We start from the raw sequence: 18,344 nt of genomic DNA, 5'->3' as shown, positions 1-18,344 counted from the left end.
GCAAAATAATTATTTATTTAAATAACAAAATCAAGCTTTACACTTTAATTACAAAAAGCTTGATAATTGATCTATATTGAGATCCGTACATAGAGCAAAATCTACACAATTTCTTCAAAATAATGGCATCGAATAATTTGACGAGAAAATATTAAAATTACATTATCTTTACAGTAAAATACCAGATATTTTATCAGTTTTCATAAGGTCTTAACTCACTTGACAGAGTTGCTAAAAAACAGTTCACTAATTATTTATAAAAATATTTTTATTATAGATTTTTCATAAAAATCGTGAATTTGCTTATTTCGCAAAACTCCAACGATTTATCCAACCAATAAAGACAGTCATCATACAGATTTTTAAAGGCAGAAGTTCTTGCAAGATTTCCGTTGCACTTATCAACTCATTAAAACTTATGATAACATGTTTTAATAATTTTAGTTTGTTCCACCTCTTACAATTTCAAATTATTTGACATTAAATAGAAATAAGTAGGTTTTTAATAATTATTCAAAAGCATATAACGAAAGCTAATTTAATAAAAGATAATTGGTGGTAATTATTGCTGTGTATAGGTGTTTCGAACTTATAACTAAAATATAAAACTACATAATAAACAAAGAAAGAGTGTATTTGTACGAATTATAGCTTACTTATAAACAATATTGGGCACTCATTTCATAAGTATATTTAATCTTGATATCCAACACCTTGGTGTCCTAAACCTACATGCTATTCTAAAAATGCAGAAAAATCTTTAAATAGGAAGCTAAAAATATATAAAAGATTGCAAGGATGCATTTTATTAATAACAAACCGTTTGTGATTATTAGCAGTACAGAATTTATAAATGCATTCAGCTGCAAACGAGTCCTACAATATCACATTTTTTAGCACATTTGTTGTTTTTGACATTTCTCTAACATAGCTTTTTGCTTGTCACAAAGTTTTTTAAAAACAATCATGATGTATAGAAATTAGACATAATCACACCCCGGACACTCCATACAAAATTATCGTTTTGACAGTCACACTGTAGAGACTGCAAATGTGTGTGTTAACGCTTTATGGTTGGCACATTTTTGACTAGCGTAAAAAAAAATTCGCGTTTTTCTGATGAAATACATCCGTAAACAGCACAATATCTAACCATTTTCTATGAAAAACGATAATTACAAATCCAAAATAATAAAATTACTTTAAGTCAATTTGATTAATGTTGTCATTCTTCGTTGCGTATCGTCCCTGTAGAAAAATATGGACCATTTTATGTCTGATCGTGCGGGGTGAGGTAAGTGTTTAATTTTGGCGGGAGGGGGAGAGTGTCCGTTCTGTAGCGTTTAGCTACTATTATGTATTCTGTGACATAATATAGCCTTGCCTTTTGTGTAAAAAACATCACATTATTTGATATGCCCGACCATTACTTGCGGTTAAGGAAATTGCAATCTTACGGTAGGTACATTGATCGAACGAGCGAATACTCATTCTACCCCCGCTATGTATAATTCTTTTAGTGTAAACAGGCGTTGAGCATTATTTCATTGTTATTAGTGCGTTCGAAATGATTCAATGCAATGTTCTAATACTCGACAATACGAGTTTTCGTTTACACTAAAAGATCACGAAAGAATGCTCTTGCTCTATGTTCTTTTGATCTAAATGCACCATTACAAGTTAAATTCCGATTGATAATCAAATATTCTTTACATCCTACATCATTATTTTGTAGCAAAAATGTCTACTTTTTTCCTTTCTCACCACATAAGACCCATAACGTTAACTAACATTTAATTGTGCCTTAAAATAAAGAAAATATTATGCTTTTAGCGACACAAGCGCTACACTGGTAAGCGAGTTTTTATTCGATAAAATTTAAATATTTTGAGTTACACAAAAATCTATTCCTAACTTTTTTTTTTAATTTCTGCTTGAGGAGGGATGAAAGAATGATGACCTCAAAATGATTAAATTTAATAGAATATTTTTGTTCTGAATATTCAAAATTTTATATTACATCAAGATGTTGATGGTAGGTTGTGGTAGAAAATGGTACACAATAGTAGGTTGTGGTAGTACATTGTAGAAACAGCTGGTGATGGTAGAAAATGCTATTTTAGTGTATGGTAAAGTTCTGAGTAAAATCGTACTCCACGGTGGGTATGACGGTTTGCACGAATTTCAGGAAAACTATTAGATAGCTGTGCACGCCGAGAGATCCTCCACTCTCTGTCACAGTTTCTATGATTTTCTTCATTACTTCTGCGTGCCTGGAATTAAATAAACGTGACTTGTTTTAAAAGCGCTTCTCATTCGTCATACACATACCTTTATCATAATTAAATAGCACATGTTCGGAAAAGAGACCTGGATAAATAGAAACATTATCACATTTTCAATTTCAACCTAGCCCGTTTCATTCTATAGCCCTATCCCGTTATATTCTGTAACCTAATCCCGTTACAATCTCAGGTTAGGAAGCTATAACAGATGATTTAACAGGTCAGGGAGTTTATACAGGTGCTGTAACAGGTCAGGAAGCTGTTACAGGTACTTTATCAGGTCAGGAAGCTGTAACAGGTGCTTAAACATGTCAGGGAGCTTTTACATGTGCCTTAACAGGTCAGGGAGCTATAACAGATGCTTTAACAGGTCAGGGAGCTTTAGCAGGCGTTAAACAGGTCAGGGAGCTGTTACGGGTGCTTTAACATGTGAGTAAGTTGTTACAGGTGCTGTAACAGGCCTAGGAGCTGTAACAGGTCAGGAAGCTGTTACAGATGCTTTAACAGATAAGGAAGCTTTTGCAGGTGCTTTAACAGGTCAGGAAGCTGTCACAGGAGCTGAAACAGGTCCGGGAGCTGTAACAGGTACTTTATCAGGTCAGGAAGCTGTTAAAGGTGCTTTAACATGTCAGGAAGCTGTTACAGATGATTTAACAGGTCAGGAAGCTGTTACAGGTGCTTAAACAGGTCAGGGAGCTGTAACAGGTGCTTAAACATGTCAGGGAGCTTTTACATGTGCCTTAACAGGTCAGGGAGCTATAACAGATGCTTTAACAGGTCAGGGAGCTTTAGCAGGCGTTAAACAGGTCAGGGAGCTGTTACGGGTGCTTTAACATGTGAGTAAGTTGTTACAGGTGCTGTAACAGGCCTAGGAGCTGTAACAGGTCAGGAAGCTGTTACAGATGCTTTAACAGATAAGGAAGCTTTTGCAGGTGCTTTAACAGGTCAGGAAGCTGTCACAGGAGCTGAAACAGGTCCGGGAGCTGTAACAGGTGATTTATCAAGACAGAGAGCTATAACAGATGATTTAACAGGTCAGGGAGCTTTTACAGGTGCTGAAACCGGTCAAGGAACTTTTACCGATGCTTTAACAGGTCAGGGAGCTTCTACAGGTGCTTTAACAGGTCAGGGAGCTGTTACAGGTGCAATAACAGGTCAGGGAGCTGTTACAGGTGCTTTAACAGGTCAGGAAGCTGTAACAGGTGCTTTAACAGGTCAGGTAGCTATTAAAGATGATTTAACAAGTCAGGGAGCTGTTACAGGTGCTTTCACAGGTCAGGGATCTTTAACAGGTGCTTAAGCAGGTCAGGGAGCTGTTACAGGTGCTTTAACAGGTCAGGAAGCTGTAACAGGTGCTTTAACAGGTCAGGAAGCTGTAACAGGTGCTTTAACAGGTCAGGGATCTTTAACAGGTGCTTAAGCAGGTCAGGGATCTTTAACAGGTGCTTAAGCAGGTCAGGTAGCTATTACAGATGCTTTAACAGGTCAGGGAGCTGTTACAGGTGCATTAACAGGCCCGGGAGCTGTTACAGGTGCTTTAACAGGTCAGGAAGCTGTAACAGGTGCTTTAACAGGTCAGGTAGCTGTTAAAGATGATTTAACAGGTCAGGGAGCTGTTACAGGTGCTTTGACAGGTCAGGGAGCTGTTACAGGTGCTTTCACAGGTCAGGGATCTTTAACAGGTGCTTTAGCAGGTTAGGTAGCTATTACAAATGCTTTAACAGGTCAAGGAGCTGTTACAGGTGCATTAACAGGTCAGGGAGCTGTTACAGGTGCTTTAACAGGTCAGGAAGCTGTAACAGGTGCTTTAACGGGTCAGGTAGCTATTACAGATGATTTAACAGGTCCGGGAGCTGTTACAGGTGCTTTGACAGGTCAGGGAACTGTTACAGGTGCTTTCACAGGTCAGGGATCTTTAACAGGTGCTTAAGCAGGTCAGGGAGAGGTGCTTTAACAGGTCACGTAGCTATTATAGATGCTTTAACAGGTCAGGTAGCTATTACAGATGCTTTAACAGGTCAGGGAGCTGTTACAGGTGCATTAACAGGTTAGGGATTTGGTACAGGTGCTTTAACAGGTCAGGAAGCTGTTACAGGTGCTCAAACAGATCCGGGACCTGTAACAGGTGATTTACCAAGTTAGAGAGCTATAACAGATGATTTAACAGGTCAGGGAGCTTTAACACGTGCTTAAGCGGGTCAGGGAGCTGAAACAGGTGCTTTAACAGGTCAGGTAGCTATTATAGATGCTTTAACAGGTCAGGTAGCTATTACAGATGCTTTAACAGGTCAGGGAGCTGTTACAGGTGCATTAACAGGTTACGGAGTTGTTACAGGTGCTTTAACAGGTCAGGAAGCTGTTACAGGTGCTCAAACAGATCCGGGACCTGTAACAGGTGATTTACCAAGTTAGAGAGCTGTAACAGATGATTTAACAGGTCAGAGAGCTGCTTTTGCAGGTCAAGGAGCTTTAACCGGTGCTATCACAGGTCAGGGAGCTTTTACAGGTTCTTTAACAGGTCAGGAAGTTGTAACAGGAGCTTTACCAGATCAGGGAGCTTTAACAGGTACTTAAGCAGCTCAGGGAGCTGTAACAGATGCTTCAACAGGTCAGGGAGCTGTTACAGATGCTTTAACAGGTCAGGAAGCTATAACAGATGACTTAACAGGTCAGGAAGCTGTAACAGGTGCTGAAACAGGTCAGGAAGCTGTAACAGGTGCTTTAACAGGTCAGAAAGCTGTTTCAGGTGCTGAAACAGGTCCGGGACCTGTAACAGGTGATTTAACAGGTCAGGGAGCTTTTACAGGTGCTGTAACAGGTCAGGAAGCTGTTACAGGTGCTTTAACAGGTGAGGAAGCTGTTACAGGTGCTTTAACAGGTCAGGTAGCTATTACAGATGCTTTAACAGGTCAGGGAGCTGTTACAGGTGCATTAACAGGTTAGGGAGTTGTTACAGGTGCTCAAACAGATCCGGAACCTGTAACAGATGATTTATCAAGTTAGAGAGCTATAACAGATGATTTAACAGGTCAGGGAGCTTTAACAGGTGCTTAAGCAGGTCAGGGAGCTATAACAGATGATTTAACAGGTCAGAAAGCTGTTACAGGTGCTGAAACAGGTCAGGAAGCTGTAACAGGTGCTTTAACAGGTCAGAAAGCTGTTACAGGTGCTGAAACAGGTCCGGGACCTGTAACAGATGATTTATCAAGTCAGAGAGCTATAACAGATGATTTATCAGGTCAGGGAGCTTTTACAGGTACTTAAACAGGTCAGGGAGCTTTTACAGGTTCTTTAACAGGTCAGGAAGCTGTAACAGGTGCTTTAACAGGTCAGGGATCTATAACAGGTGCTTAAGCAGGTCAGGGAGCTGAAACAGGTGCTTTAACAGGTCAGGTAGCTATTACAGATGCTTTAACAGGTCAGGGAGCTGTTACAGGTGCATTAACAGGTCAGGGAACTGTTAAAGGTGCTTTAACAGGCCAGGAAGCTGTTACAGGTGCTTAAACAGGACAGGTGCTTTTACAGGTCAGGAAGCTGTAACAGGTGCTTTTACAGGTCGGAAGCTGTAACAGGTGCTTTTACATGTCAGGGAGCTATAACAGATGCTTTATCAGGTTAAGGAGCTTTAACAGATGCTTCAACAGATCCGGGATCTTTAACAGGTGCTTAAACAGGTCAAGGAGCTTATACCGGTGTTTTAACAGGTTAGTTAGCTGTTACAGGTGCTTAAACAGGTCAGGAATCTGTAACAGGTGCTTTAACAGGTCAGGAAGCTGTAACAGGTGCTTTAAGTCAACATAGCCCGTTACATTTTATCAACATAGCCCGTTACATTTTATCAACCTATCCCGTTCTATTATAATATACCTATAATAATTATATGAACCTATCCCGTTACATTTTATCAACTTCTCCCGTTACATTCTGTCAACCTAGCCCGTTACATTTTTACAATCTCACCCGAACCACACGTAAATTTACTATCCACTCTAGCTAAAATCCGATAGAAAAAACACGGAAAAAAAAAATTGGTTGCCTGTAAAGTCGGTATACGGGCGAAAGTTTTACGTGACAACGACTTTTTATGTCTGTCTCTCTCGCTCTTAGGCGGGCTAACCATGCCCGCGTGCCTCTTTCGGTGACTCATCGTAACGTTACCGAGCGTTACACTTTTTCATAAGTGACTCCCAGCCGCAACCTAATTTAAGACGTTGTCACGTCAAAATGAAAAAGTCATCATCAACATCACCAACACGACTGTACAGATGCCATAGAATTCCCGAGAAAAGAAAAGATAACGTCATTATCACCTGCACGGGTGCACGGAGGCCATGGAGGGCCCGGAGAGGTGCGGGTGGTGCTCCATGGTGACCGTCTTCTTGGCGTGGTCTTGCGACACGTCTTCGTACATCTGCGATACGCTCAGCAGCTTGCGCTCCTGAGAAAATACGTAATTAAATGATGGTTTCATGGTATGGTAGATGGTTACATGGTAGTTCCTCGGATTGAATACTTTATCTATACTATTATTATAAAGCTGAAGAGTTTGTTTGATTGTTTGTTTGTTTGAACGCGCTAATCTCGGGAACTACTGGTCCGATTTGAAATATTCTTTCGGTGTTAGATAGCCCATTTATCGAGGAAGGCTATAGTCTATATATTATCATTACGCTAAATCCAACAGGAGCAGAGCCACGCGGGTGCAACCGCGAAGTGCGAAGCTAGTCATCAATATACACAATGCTGTACTAAAACTCTTCCAGCTTTTTATTGAAAAATTATAAACAATAAAATCATCTTAATAACCGACTTCAAAAAAAGGAGGAGGTTATCAATTCGGCCGGTATGTTTTTTTTTATGTATGTACACCGATTACTCCGAGGTTTCTGAACCGATTTACGTGATTCTTTTTTTGTTCGATGCGGGATGTTGTCGAATTGGTCCCATAAAAATTTTATTCGGATAGGCCCCGTAGTTTTTATTTTATGAGCATTTTTGTCTGTAGGTATTTGTAAATTTTGCAAGTTTGAAGTCGGTTGTTTTGAACGCAGTTATCACTTGTTTCATTTACAGATTAGAAAATTTAATAATGCAGAAAATACATTAGGAGATATACCGTTGAGACTGGAATCAGTGTTCAATTTCATCATCATCATGTTATTTTTTAAACTAGTTTTAATTTATGACACAGTTGGCCACTGTTCAGGTGGATCACCTGATGGTAAATAATCACTGACACACTTTAACATTTGCTTATGTGTTCATCTTAAACGTTTATACTGTTTAAATATATTATGGATGAAAGACTTAATTATAGAGCTTGCTTCTTCAGCCTTCTGTTCAATGATATTGAAAATTAATTGCTTCATTGTCACACTTCCCAATATCTTAACTTACTATAGTCGAGCCAATTTAATAGGCTACATTTGACGTCTATCAATTTTATCTTCGATTTTTTTTTTTTTGTGTGGTGTCTCTCAATGTTAGCCAGAAGGGCTTCTACATTTTAACGCGGACGCGGGGGTGAACTGAAGGTTCACCCTGGTAGCGACATGCGCAAGGGCGTCCCCCCTTGACGGGGATCTCGAACCTCGGCTTGGACTGTCGCTTGAGTGGAGGAGGCCAGAAGGGCCCTAATCGGACGGGAGGTAACCTCGAGGTATCTTCGAAGAGAGGTAACCAGCTTAAAAACATCGATTAAAGTGTTTTAATCGATACGGATTTGAAACATTTGTCAATCGAATTTATTAATTTATGATGATTTTTATTCACAAGTAATCAATGCATTCGATTCTAGATGTCAGATTTCGATTTTTAAAGTAACGTCTCTAGTATTTAAAAAGAAAAAAGGTTTATTGACACAAAATTGTAGCGACGTCAGTTCTTCAATTCAGAAATTGTTTATTATGTTTAGGATGGTTTATCAGTAAAATGAAATCTTAAAATTACTTGTATCGGTCATTATTATTATAAATATGTAATCGTAATTAAAAAAAGTTAAGCAAATGTGCAGTTCTAACAAAACGAAATATCATGTTATTGTATGTCGTCGTTACTAGGTTACGTTGTTGAATTTTGTTGAACTGTCAAATGTTGCCTATTAAAATGGCTCTACTATAGTAGTTAAAAGAATTTTAAAAATTATGTTTAAATGCGGGTATATGAATAAATTTTTAACCGACTTCAAAAAAAGGAGGAGGTTATCAATTCGGGCGGTATGTTTTTTTTATGTATGTACACCGATTACTCCGAGGTTTCTGAACCGATTTACGTGATTCTTTTTTTGTTCGATGCGGGATGGTGTCGAATTGGTCCCATTATTTGGATAGGCCCAGTAGTTTTTATTTTATGAGCATTTTTGTCTGTATTTGTAAATATTGCAAGTGCAAGTTTGAAGTCGGTTGTTTTTAACGCAGTTATCACTTGTCTCAAAAAAGAACTCTTAAAAAATATAAAAAATTCCCCAACTCACCTCATCATACCCAATCAGCCAGAGCCGTGGAGTCTGGTAGTACTTGTCGTACGTGATGTGCAGGTCGTACGTGCGCGTGCGCACGATCTCGTCACCGCTCCGTGCGCGCGACGTAGTGGCTGGCTTGGTGGCGCGAGTGCTTAGCGCTACTGACTGATAGACACAATAACATAAATACATGAAAGGCTCATTTCTATAGCTCATTTCACCCTTTCGAGTGTAAAAAACAAAAAACATGCCCATTTCATGCTATATTTCATCATAGATAACAAATAGGCTAAGGATAAGTTGTGAATCTAGTGCAATTTAGTTGAAATTTTTTGGCACATCACTTTCACGTTTTTTGTAGACTTTAGCCTATTGATGTTTTAGTTTTTACAGATCATATTTAGGTTTGAAATATTGCACATGTTATATTGAAACAGTAGTATGAACTGACATTTTTATTAGGTAAAAGCATTTTAATGGTAAATTCAATCAACACAAACACCATCAAAATTTTCCAGATGTATTGAAATAATGCGAAAATAATTGATTTAAAATTTCCAAAGAAGCATTATATGATACACTAGCTTTCTACCCGCGGCGTCGCCCGCGCAGTCAAAGAAAAACCCGCATAGTTCCCGTTCCCGTGGGTTTTCCGGGATAAAACCTATCCTATGTCCTTTCTCAGGTATCAAAATATCTCTATACCAAATTTCATGCAAATTGGTTCAGTACTTAAGGCGTGATTGAGTAACAGACAGACAGACAGAGTTACTTTCGCATTTATAATATTAGTATGGATTTTCGATTCCAAAGAAACTGAAAATGATTTTTTCATATTTTATTTCAACTATATTTAAAATTTATACATTGTATTTTGTTAATATCACATTGTTTGCAACATACCGGATCAACTTCATCCAGCAGTCCAGATTCCTGGAAGTGTTCCATATCCTCAGCCTCCCCCTCATCCCCGTCATCATCATCCTCACCATCCCCATCCCCATCTCCATCGCTATCACCTGTCTCCGCCGCGTCTAACGTCATCTCGCACACCTGAGTTTTTAAACAAACTTCTATGAGAATTTTAAAGTAAGTATAAAACAAAACAGAAGTAAAGAATTTTCAGATCAAAAAATCATAATAATATGGTGTAATGTAATTTATGTACAAGAACTAGCACTGCTTTGAGAGCCCATTAAGAGGATGAAGATTGAGATTTGATAGTAAAAGTAACCATTGATTTTCATTGATATATTCATTACTAGCTTTCCACCCGCGGCTTCGCCCGCGCTGTCAAAGAAAAACCCGCATAGTTGCCGTTCCCGTGGGATTTCCGGGATAAAACTTATCCTATGTACCAGGGTAAAAAGTAGCCTATGTCCTTTCTCAGGTATCAAAATATCGCTATACCAAATTTCATGCAAATTGGTTCAGTAGATAAGGCATGATTGAGTAACAGACAGACAGAGTTACTTTCGCATTTATAATATTAGTATGGATTTAAATGAATCTGCTCATCACATTTGATTATCTGAACTCCTAACAATTGACAACAAATTAGTATGGAGCAGAAGATTCCTATTGCATTTAGCCATTTACGATATCCTTAAGATAAGCATGGGAAAATTTTACTTTTTCTTCAACAGTTGGTGATCCCGCAGAGTCATAGTGGTGTGTGTCAACCCAGCCGCCTTCTCCATCATTTTCATCCTCGATAATTTTCTCGTGATCCTCGCAGTATTCTATCTGTAAACAAATTTATATATTGTCTTAAAAATTTATTACTATTAAAATTGTATCTAGAAAGCAAGCTATTTTTCAAAGTCAAAAGCCATTCAAGCAAGGCTGTTTCACACCAATTCAATGTTTATAATATTTATAATAGAAACAAAGTAACAGATAATATAAAAAGAGTTGAAGTATATATAAGAATACATATGCAATATAATTTATAATGCTATTTCAATTTTTCTTAGTATTTACTTATAGGATTTTCTAGACAGAATTTACATTGTGAAACATTAATTGATTATATATATATATATATAAAATGTTATTATAAAGAACAATAGAATATAGAATATAACATATCTTTGACAATTTACCTGCTTACATCTCCGGTAGCATGGCACATTCCTCGTAATTAGAAATTGTTTATCAGCTGGTAGATATGGCTTGATTTTCGACTCCTCTCCCTTCGCCCACTGCCAGGTGGGACAGTGGTGCACCAGGTGGTCACCAGCCGCTACAAACTCTTCCGGAGTTAACACACCAGTTTCTTGGAATTTGGATTCCTGCATTCGAAAAATAAGTAATATTTATTTTAGTTAAGTTTATTGCAGAAACATATGAATACATACACAAGTATCAAAACTGAAAACAAAGAGCTACAAGACGTGTAGGAATAAAATTTACTAATAAGAAACCAATATGATAATTATTACTCTGCTGTTATCGACAGAACGTACAAGTTTATTTATTACCAAATTGTATTCACATCCGGTGCTCTTGACATTTATTCATTACTTTGTTAATAACGATAACAATATGCGAGATAAAATGAACCCACCTTCAAAACTGGTGTCAAGTAACCGGCGACCCCAAGAGCTGTGCCCTTTACTGTATTTATTACACTCTGCATTCTTGATTCTTATTTATGACAAGAATGCAGATTATTCATAGAAAAACCTAGGTATGTGTTTTGATTTTTTCCAAACGCCGGACAAAGCAAATACGCTGAATCTACAGAACGACAATTATTCTTCAATCTTCTTTTGACGTATCACGTAAATGATAAACAGTTCTGTTGACACTTGACTGTTCACTTCTGTCAAAATATGTCATGTCAGCTGTGCATGTCAGCATTGTGCACAGAAAAACAAAATATCATAAAAAGAACCAAGAAGCTTATATCTAATACACTGGAGATTGCACTATGACCAATAACTTGTAACAAGAAAATATGATCTAGAATGACGTCAGTCATGTTTTTTGTCTCTTTCTGTTGAGTGACCACGCTGGTTTGTAAATTCAGGATTTTTCAAAATAGAAAAAACTAAAAATCATGGTCTATAAATAATAACGACAAAGGTATATTTTTAACAGTATTTATATTATAATATTATGGTCATACTTTATATGTACATACAATTTTAATTGGTATAGAATGATAGTTTTAAACAACTTTTGGCTACAAAGCTTGGATATGAACCGATATATAGCATTAGCATCCTTTGTAAATAGAGGAAAGTTGTGATTTGCATCAGATGCTGTTTACCAAATTGTAAGCTACTCAGATCTTCTTTTGAAACGCGTTGCTTCGACTGGTCAATTTCAAGCCAAAATCATCAAAGAAAAACTGTTTAGCGGCCTTGCACAAATTTCAGCTAACTTTACAAAGTTTATTTTTCAAAAGGTATTTTTTTCTGGGTCGTAATCCTCAGTAACCTTGATGGGCACATATATTTCTTTTTATTTTACTTTTTGGAAAGCTGAAATACGTAAAACAAAAAAATATAAGGTAAGTTAAAAAAGTATAAATTTCAATGTAAAAACTAACAATCTTATAACTACATGTGAGTGCAATACCGATGTCGTGCGTTGTTTCATTACTAGTAACAATCTTTAAAATGGTGTTCTAAATTTTCATCATAATATTGTTATTACAATATATTCTCCTCGCTATCCATAAAAACTCGTCATCATGGTTACCTTACTTGTTAAATTTGTTTATTGAAAACTTGTTGAAAAATGATAAAGTATTGGGGAAATAACAAATTTAACATGACTGTTTACTAAAATGATGCTAAATTAGACAATTTTTGCCATTGAAATGATTCTAAACAGGTAAATGCAGGAGTATTGAGGAATATTGTAAATAACGTAAATATACACTTGCCTGTGAAATTCTATGCCAGAATTCGGTGTCCAAACGCTTCTGCAATTTTGCACAATACAATGCATTCTTTATATTCGGAAAATATTCATTAAATAAGCAACAATATTAACTTAAATATTCGAAGCGACGCAATTTTTTTGACACACATGCCATATTGACAAAGTGAGAGTTGCTACAATTTTATTATGGTGACTACCCATAATCAGGGAGTATCGCTTTTTAATAATTGGTTCAGATACTTATTTTATTTAGCATAAATAATAATTGTTTCATCCAACAATGCTTCTGAATGACGTTTTTGGCAATTTATCAACAAACTCATGTACAAAAACTAACCTTTTGCACAGAATATTACAGCATACATAGTAGCCTTGGGAAAACTTCGTTTTAACAGTGGCAATACCAAGTTAGGTGTGAAAGTGATAAAAAACATGAACTGGGCAATATTTTCTTGTTACACGTCAATGTTCATACCGAAATCTCCAGTGTATTAGATATAAGCTTCTTGAAAAGAACAAATAAAAATAAAAAAACAACCGACTTCAAAAACGGAAAAGTAAAAAATAAAAAAGATTTGATATTATTAATAATATACTACATACATATTAGTAAGATGTGCTATTTACTTGTGAGTGCTTAGTATGGCATCGACACGGCCGCGGCACCGACTTCAAACCTATTTATTAAACAGCACATCTAAATAATACTTAAATATTATTTAAGTATTATTTAGATGTGCTGTTTGTTCTGAAGTAATAATTAATTAAATATCAAATCTTTTTTTTATTTTTTTACTTTTCCGTTTTTGAAGTCGGTTGTTTTTAACGCAGCTGTTGTTTTTATTAAAGTGAAACTTTTATTACATCGTCTCAAACTTTTTGGTCTGTGTAGCGCATGTCGCGTGTATCGCGGCTGCCGAGTAGGTATACCTACTCGGCACGCGACATGCGCTACACAAAGCAGTGTTCGGAACCGTTCGAACAGTTTCACTTTTACCGTGGTTTCATAAAACCACACAACATTTTTTTTTAATACTTTTTTCATTTTTCAATACAAATCAAACGAGCCCAAACTCGATAAAGTTGAGTCCTAAGGTGGAGTCAATATATTACTGAGTTCCTATGGCCACCTTCCGATTCCATCATCAAATCAGCTCTATGTCATGATAATGTTTCATCGGTATCCAATTTACTTTTAATTTTATACAAAGCATTTCAGCCTACTGGGCCTATCCGAATAAAATTTTTATGGAACCAATTCGACACCATGGTAGGTAGTTTTCCAATTACATAGCATAATATAGCATAATGCGACTCAGTGGCGCACAATGCCGAATTTAAAGAGGAAAAATTAAAATTCTGTCACTGAGTTGGCATCGATTGCACGCATCACGCGCATTACTTTTAAGAGTGCTCGATTGTGCGAAGCGTTGCTGTAGTTGAAACATTCAACGTGTGATTCAACGTTAAGCATTATGCCCACAGGATTATGCCGCATAATGTTCTCTGGTGCTGTAATTGGAAAACTACCTATCCCTTACGCCTTTCCCACATCGAACAAAAATAGAATCGCGTAAATCGGTTCAGAAACCTCGGAGCAATTGGTGTACATACATAAAAAAAAGAAAAAAATATACCGGCCGAATTGATAACCTCCTCCTTTTTTTTGAAGACAGTTAAGAGGGCTTATTCAATTTAACGCAAGTCAAAATCTCCGCGATCTATTACGATATATCGCGGCTTGCGCTATCCTTTTACTATGAACAGCATAGGTCCACAGGAGAGCGCCGAGCAACATGTCCTCTCTCTGGGAAGGCTCGCTGCCGACCAAAGAATATACTACTCTCTACCGAGAGCTGCCGACTGTCCGTATATACATAGTACCTAGTCTTTGCTGCCGACTGATTTTAATCGGGTCGCGCGCAGTGTTTTATAGTACTTTAAAAAAAATTGTAGAAAAATAATAGAGGTACCTTAGTTGATTTTTTAAATTTTATCTTATAAGTAATACGTTCTTTCATTGCAATATGTATAAATTATATTCAACTAAGTCAAATATCATGGTGAAAATAATCATTTTGTCGACTATAATTTCTAAAAAAATTCACATTGTTCGGATTTTAATTTCGTAAGTTAGGAGTCCAAATTAAAAAAATCTTTTAACTAACTATTTTAATAAGGATTTTTGCAGTTAGTTAAAAAAAAATGTGTGTTAGATCTGTCAGCAATTTCAGATATTTTTAGCTTCGAAATTGACACTAAAAGTGAAATCAAGTAATCATCGGCTCAGTTATCTTGATGGTATTCACAAATACTGTATTAATTGAAAAAAACTCTTAACTAACTATATAGACAATAAAATTTCCTAAAATTATTAGTAATTCATATGTTTGTAAGATAAGTGGTTGATGGACAATCTGGTTTGAAAAATCACATATTTGAGCCAAACAGCGCACGGACCGCGTACACGGCCTTAAAAACACAATATAACTTAAAGGATATTTAATTAATATTCTAGGATTCAATTTGATAATAAGCATTGTATCAAGAAGTATTTTCTTTGGTTAAATCATTGAATATCAAATTTCACTGCTTTTAGCTTGCTTTTAACGTGCTTTTAACTTTACACGAGCTTTGTACAACTTGATAATATTTTATCTATAATCCATATTTTTTTATAAGTTGTCAAAATATTATTGTCTTTGTTAGGTCTTTGTTGTCTTTGGTGATTACAATGAATTGAACTTGAATTGAACGAAAAGAAAAGTCAATTTTTATCAATACCTACTGCCGCTGTGTCGTCGTCTTTTGAATAATTCGTACCTTGCTATTATGATATTTTAATACTGAAAATTAAAACGCAGTTCTAATATTTCAATATGGATGATGTTTTAGATGAAGTTGTTTCGTCCGAAGATTTGCAAGTAAGAATGTTTATTTCATAATGCAATTTTGTAATGAGTCATAAATCGCTCATTGTTGTATTGTTTTTTGTCTTAGAAATTCGAGAAAGTCTACCATGAGCAGCTTCATCAAGGGACAGTAACGCACAAAGCACAGTTTGAGTATGCGTGGTGTCTGGTTAGAAGCAAATACGCGACTGATATCAGAAAGGTAATTAAAAATTGTGTCGCTTAAAAAAAATAGTGAACTTTGAAACGCATTTGAAAAATATATCGAGTACTTCAGTAGATATATTTATACTATAGAAAGTAGAATAACTTGCAAGTTGCATTGTGTAACTATGTCAGAAATTCGTTTGATAACATTGTAGATAACGAATGCTTAGACAATGATTGCTATTATACTAGATTCATTTATCATCATTATAGTTAATAACTAGCTAGTTTTATCGAGAGTGATTGCTTACCATATAATAGTGAATTATATAATTTCAGGGCATACTGTTGTTGAAAGATTTATTCAACTCGCACGCTGAGGGCAAACGCGACTACCTGTTCTACCTTGCTATTGGCAACGCTAGAATTAAGGAGTACAATAAGGCCCTCCACTATGTCAAAGCATTCCTTGAAATTGAGCCCGCTAACCAGCAGGTTCTAGCTTTAGAGGTAAGATAATTGCAATTATAGACAAAGAAGGTAAATTCTTTGTATAATGTAAAGCAGAAGTCTATTGAAACGAACTGAACTCGAACCACCATCATACATACCAGTTATTAAGTAATTGACCATGATTCACCATCCTACTGATATTACATAATACCTTCTTAAATATTTGCTACCTTTACCTACGCCATATCCAGGATTTGCTCATCATGCAATATGACAAATACTTATGTCTCGATTCCATACTTATATGGATATACTTATATAGCTTGGCTATCTCTGCTTATACTTAATATATTAAATATATTTTTTGTGATTTCAAAATTTGTAGTAACTGTTAATTTATTTATTGTATTGATTTTTGCTGATTAGCTGTAACCGATAACAAAGCTAGTAACAATATGTAATAATCCATATGTTTATATTTTTATAATCCATAATAATATTATGAATGCAAAAGTAGCTCTGTCTGTCTGTCTGTAACTCAATCACACCTCTTAACTACTGAACCAATTTGCATGAAATTTGGTATAGAGATATTTTGATACCCAAGAAAGGACATAGGCTACTTTTTACCCCGGGACATAGGACAGGTTTTATCCCGGAAATCCCATAGGAACTGACTGCGTGGGTGAAGCCGCGGGTGGAAAGCTAGTAATGAATAGTTTGATAGCATTGAACTTGCATTTACAAATATTTTAGATGCCTTATCTCCCAATGTCATTGATAAAAAAGTCATTCTTTGTTACAAGATTCTGTTTTGTTTGAAGTCAAGTGCAATAACCTTATTTCAAGTAAACAATATCTATTTCAGGAGATATATTTATATGCCAAAAATATTGAGCTTTTTATGGGCATTCAATTGTCTTTTGTCTTTTAAATACCTACTTTATTTTTGGTGGGTTGTGAATCCAATTTATTTCTGGGTTTATGGTATCTTAAGTCTACCTGGCTTCGTGAGCATTTACAGTTAATCGCTTAAAACAAATAAAATTAATTTACCTTAAATTACTTTTTGCTAATACTTACTTTTCCCTCTGATTTTATACATAGAATTTTATCCCAATAATATTCTAGTGGAAGGTAACAATATGTACTAACTATTATTATATACGTATACGTAATATGTATTAACAAATTTATACTAATATTATAAAGCTGAAGAGTTTGTTTGTTTGAATGCGCTAATCTCAAGAACTACTGGTCTGATTTGAAAAAAATTTATTAAGGCTATATATTATCATCACGCTAAGACCAACAGTAACGGAGCCGCGGGTGAAACCGCGGAGCGCAGCTAGTCAAATTATAAACAAATCAACACATTTGAATATATTTCCAGCGTCAAATCAACAAGCGAATGGAGAAAGAAGGCATGATTGGTATTGCAGTGGCGAGCGGGGCGGTGCTGGCTATCGGCGGGCTCGTCGGCCTCGGCATCGCGCTCGCTAGTAAGAAATAGCATTTGGCCTTCTTGTGAGTCCTTTCTTGTAATCTGTTAGCTTATTTCTATGTCTTATTCTATTTATGTTTTGATTTAAAATTTGGGTCTGATCATATTATGGGTGGTCAGATCGATGTGCAAAACTGCATTTTTTTGATTGATTGATTGATTGCGTCATAAAAAGGAGGTTTTTGTTATTGACTATATATTTAGTTTTGTAGGTAATAGGAACAATATTCTTTGTATAATATTATTTCGTTGTATATATTCAAGTATTTTTGTTCAGAAATTTATTGTGAGATATAATATTTTTCTTACGTTTAAATAATGTGTGGTTTGTATTGTTGCAGAATGAACGCTTTAGTCGGCGTTCATTATCTTCTCTCTAAAAAGAAACCAAAAGAAGAATAAAGGCGACATCTGCAATTCACTGAACACCAAAAATTTATCCAAATTATCACCCTAACCGTAGTTCATTTTTCTACGAATTTGAAATGCTTAGCCACTTTACAAAAATGTTTAGATCAAATGAATTTACTTGGGTTTTGTTTAAGAAATTAAATATTTATTATTTATTTTGTGTAATATGTGTAATTTATTTCTTAGTGTTAGGCTTCAATGTAGTTAAGATTAAAATATTATAATATATCAATGTATGTGATTCCATTAAATAAATATGATTTGTTTTTATATAA

The 18,344-nt window shown here is 35.8% G+C and overlaps 3 protein-coding genes across 9 annotated transcripts in view; 2 read left to right on the top strand and 1 right to left on the bottom strand.

The window, feature by feature from the left end:
* The window catches only part of LOC123706345 (long-chain-fatty-acid--CoA ligase 4), a 562,712-nt gene that overhangs the window by 148,070 nt on the left and 396,298 nt on the right, over positions 1 to 18,344 (top strand). The window lies entirely within an intron of this gene.
* On the bottom strand, positions 1,370 to 11,526 carry LOC123706358 (ubiquitin-like-conjugating enzyme ATG3). Its single transcript, XM_045655600.1, has 7 exons — positions 11,315 to 11,526; positions 10,851 to 11,039; positions 10,378 to 10,491; positions 9,649 to 9,798; positions 8,758 to 8,910; positions 6,596 to 6,723; positions 1,370 to 2,273 (listed from the first exon to the last, which is right to left on the bottom strand). The coding sequence occupies exons 1-7, from the start codon at positions 11,384 to 11,386 to the stop codon at positions 2,120 to 2,122; spliced, it is 960 nt and encodes a 319-aa protein (XP_045511556.1). The 5' UTR covers positions 11,387 to 11,526; the 3' UTR covers positions 1,370 to 2,119.
* Positions 15,375 to 18,344, top strand: LOC123706364 (mitochondrial fission 1 protein). 2 transcript variants are annotated; one of them, XM_045655612.1, is made up of 5 exons: positions 15,375 to 15,566; positions 15,643 to 15,756; positions 16,041 to 16,211; positions 17,548 to 17,656; positions 18,000 to 18,344. In XM_045655612.1, the coding sequence occupies exons 1-5, from the start codon at positions 15,522 to 15,524 to the stop codon at positions 18,002 to 18,004; spliced, it is 444 nt and encodes a 147-aa protein (XP_045511568.1). In that variant the 5' UTR covers positions 15,375 to 15,521; the 3' UTR covers positions 18,005 to 18,344. The 2 variants fall into 2 exon arrangements, with proteins under 2 accessions (XP_045511568.1, XP_045511567.1); XM_045655611.1 differs by having other exon boundaries at positions 15,376 to 15,566; positions 17,548 to 17,681.

The sequence above is a fragment of the Colias croceus genome, chromosome 3 (assembly GCF_905220415.1).
Source record: "Colias croceus chromosome 3, ilColCroc2.1".
NCBI classification, from domain to species: domain Eukaryota; kingdom Metazoa; phylum Arthropoda; class Insecta; order Lepidoptera; family Pieridae; genus Colias; species Colias croceus.
Note: the sequence above shows the minus strand (reverse complement) of the source record. Positions and strands in the feature narration are given on the sequence as shown.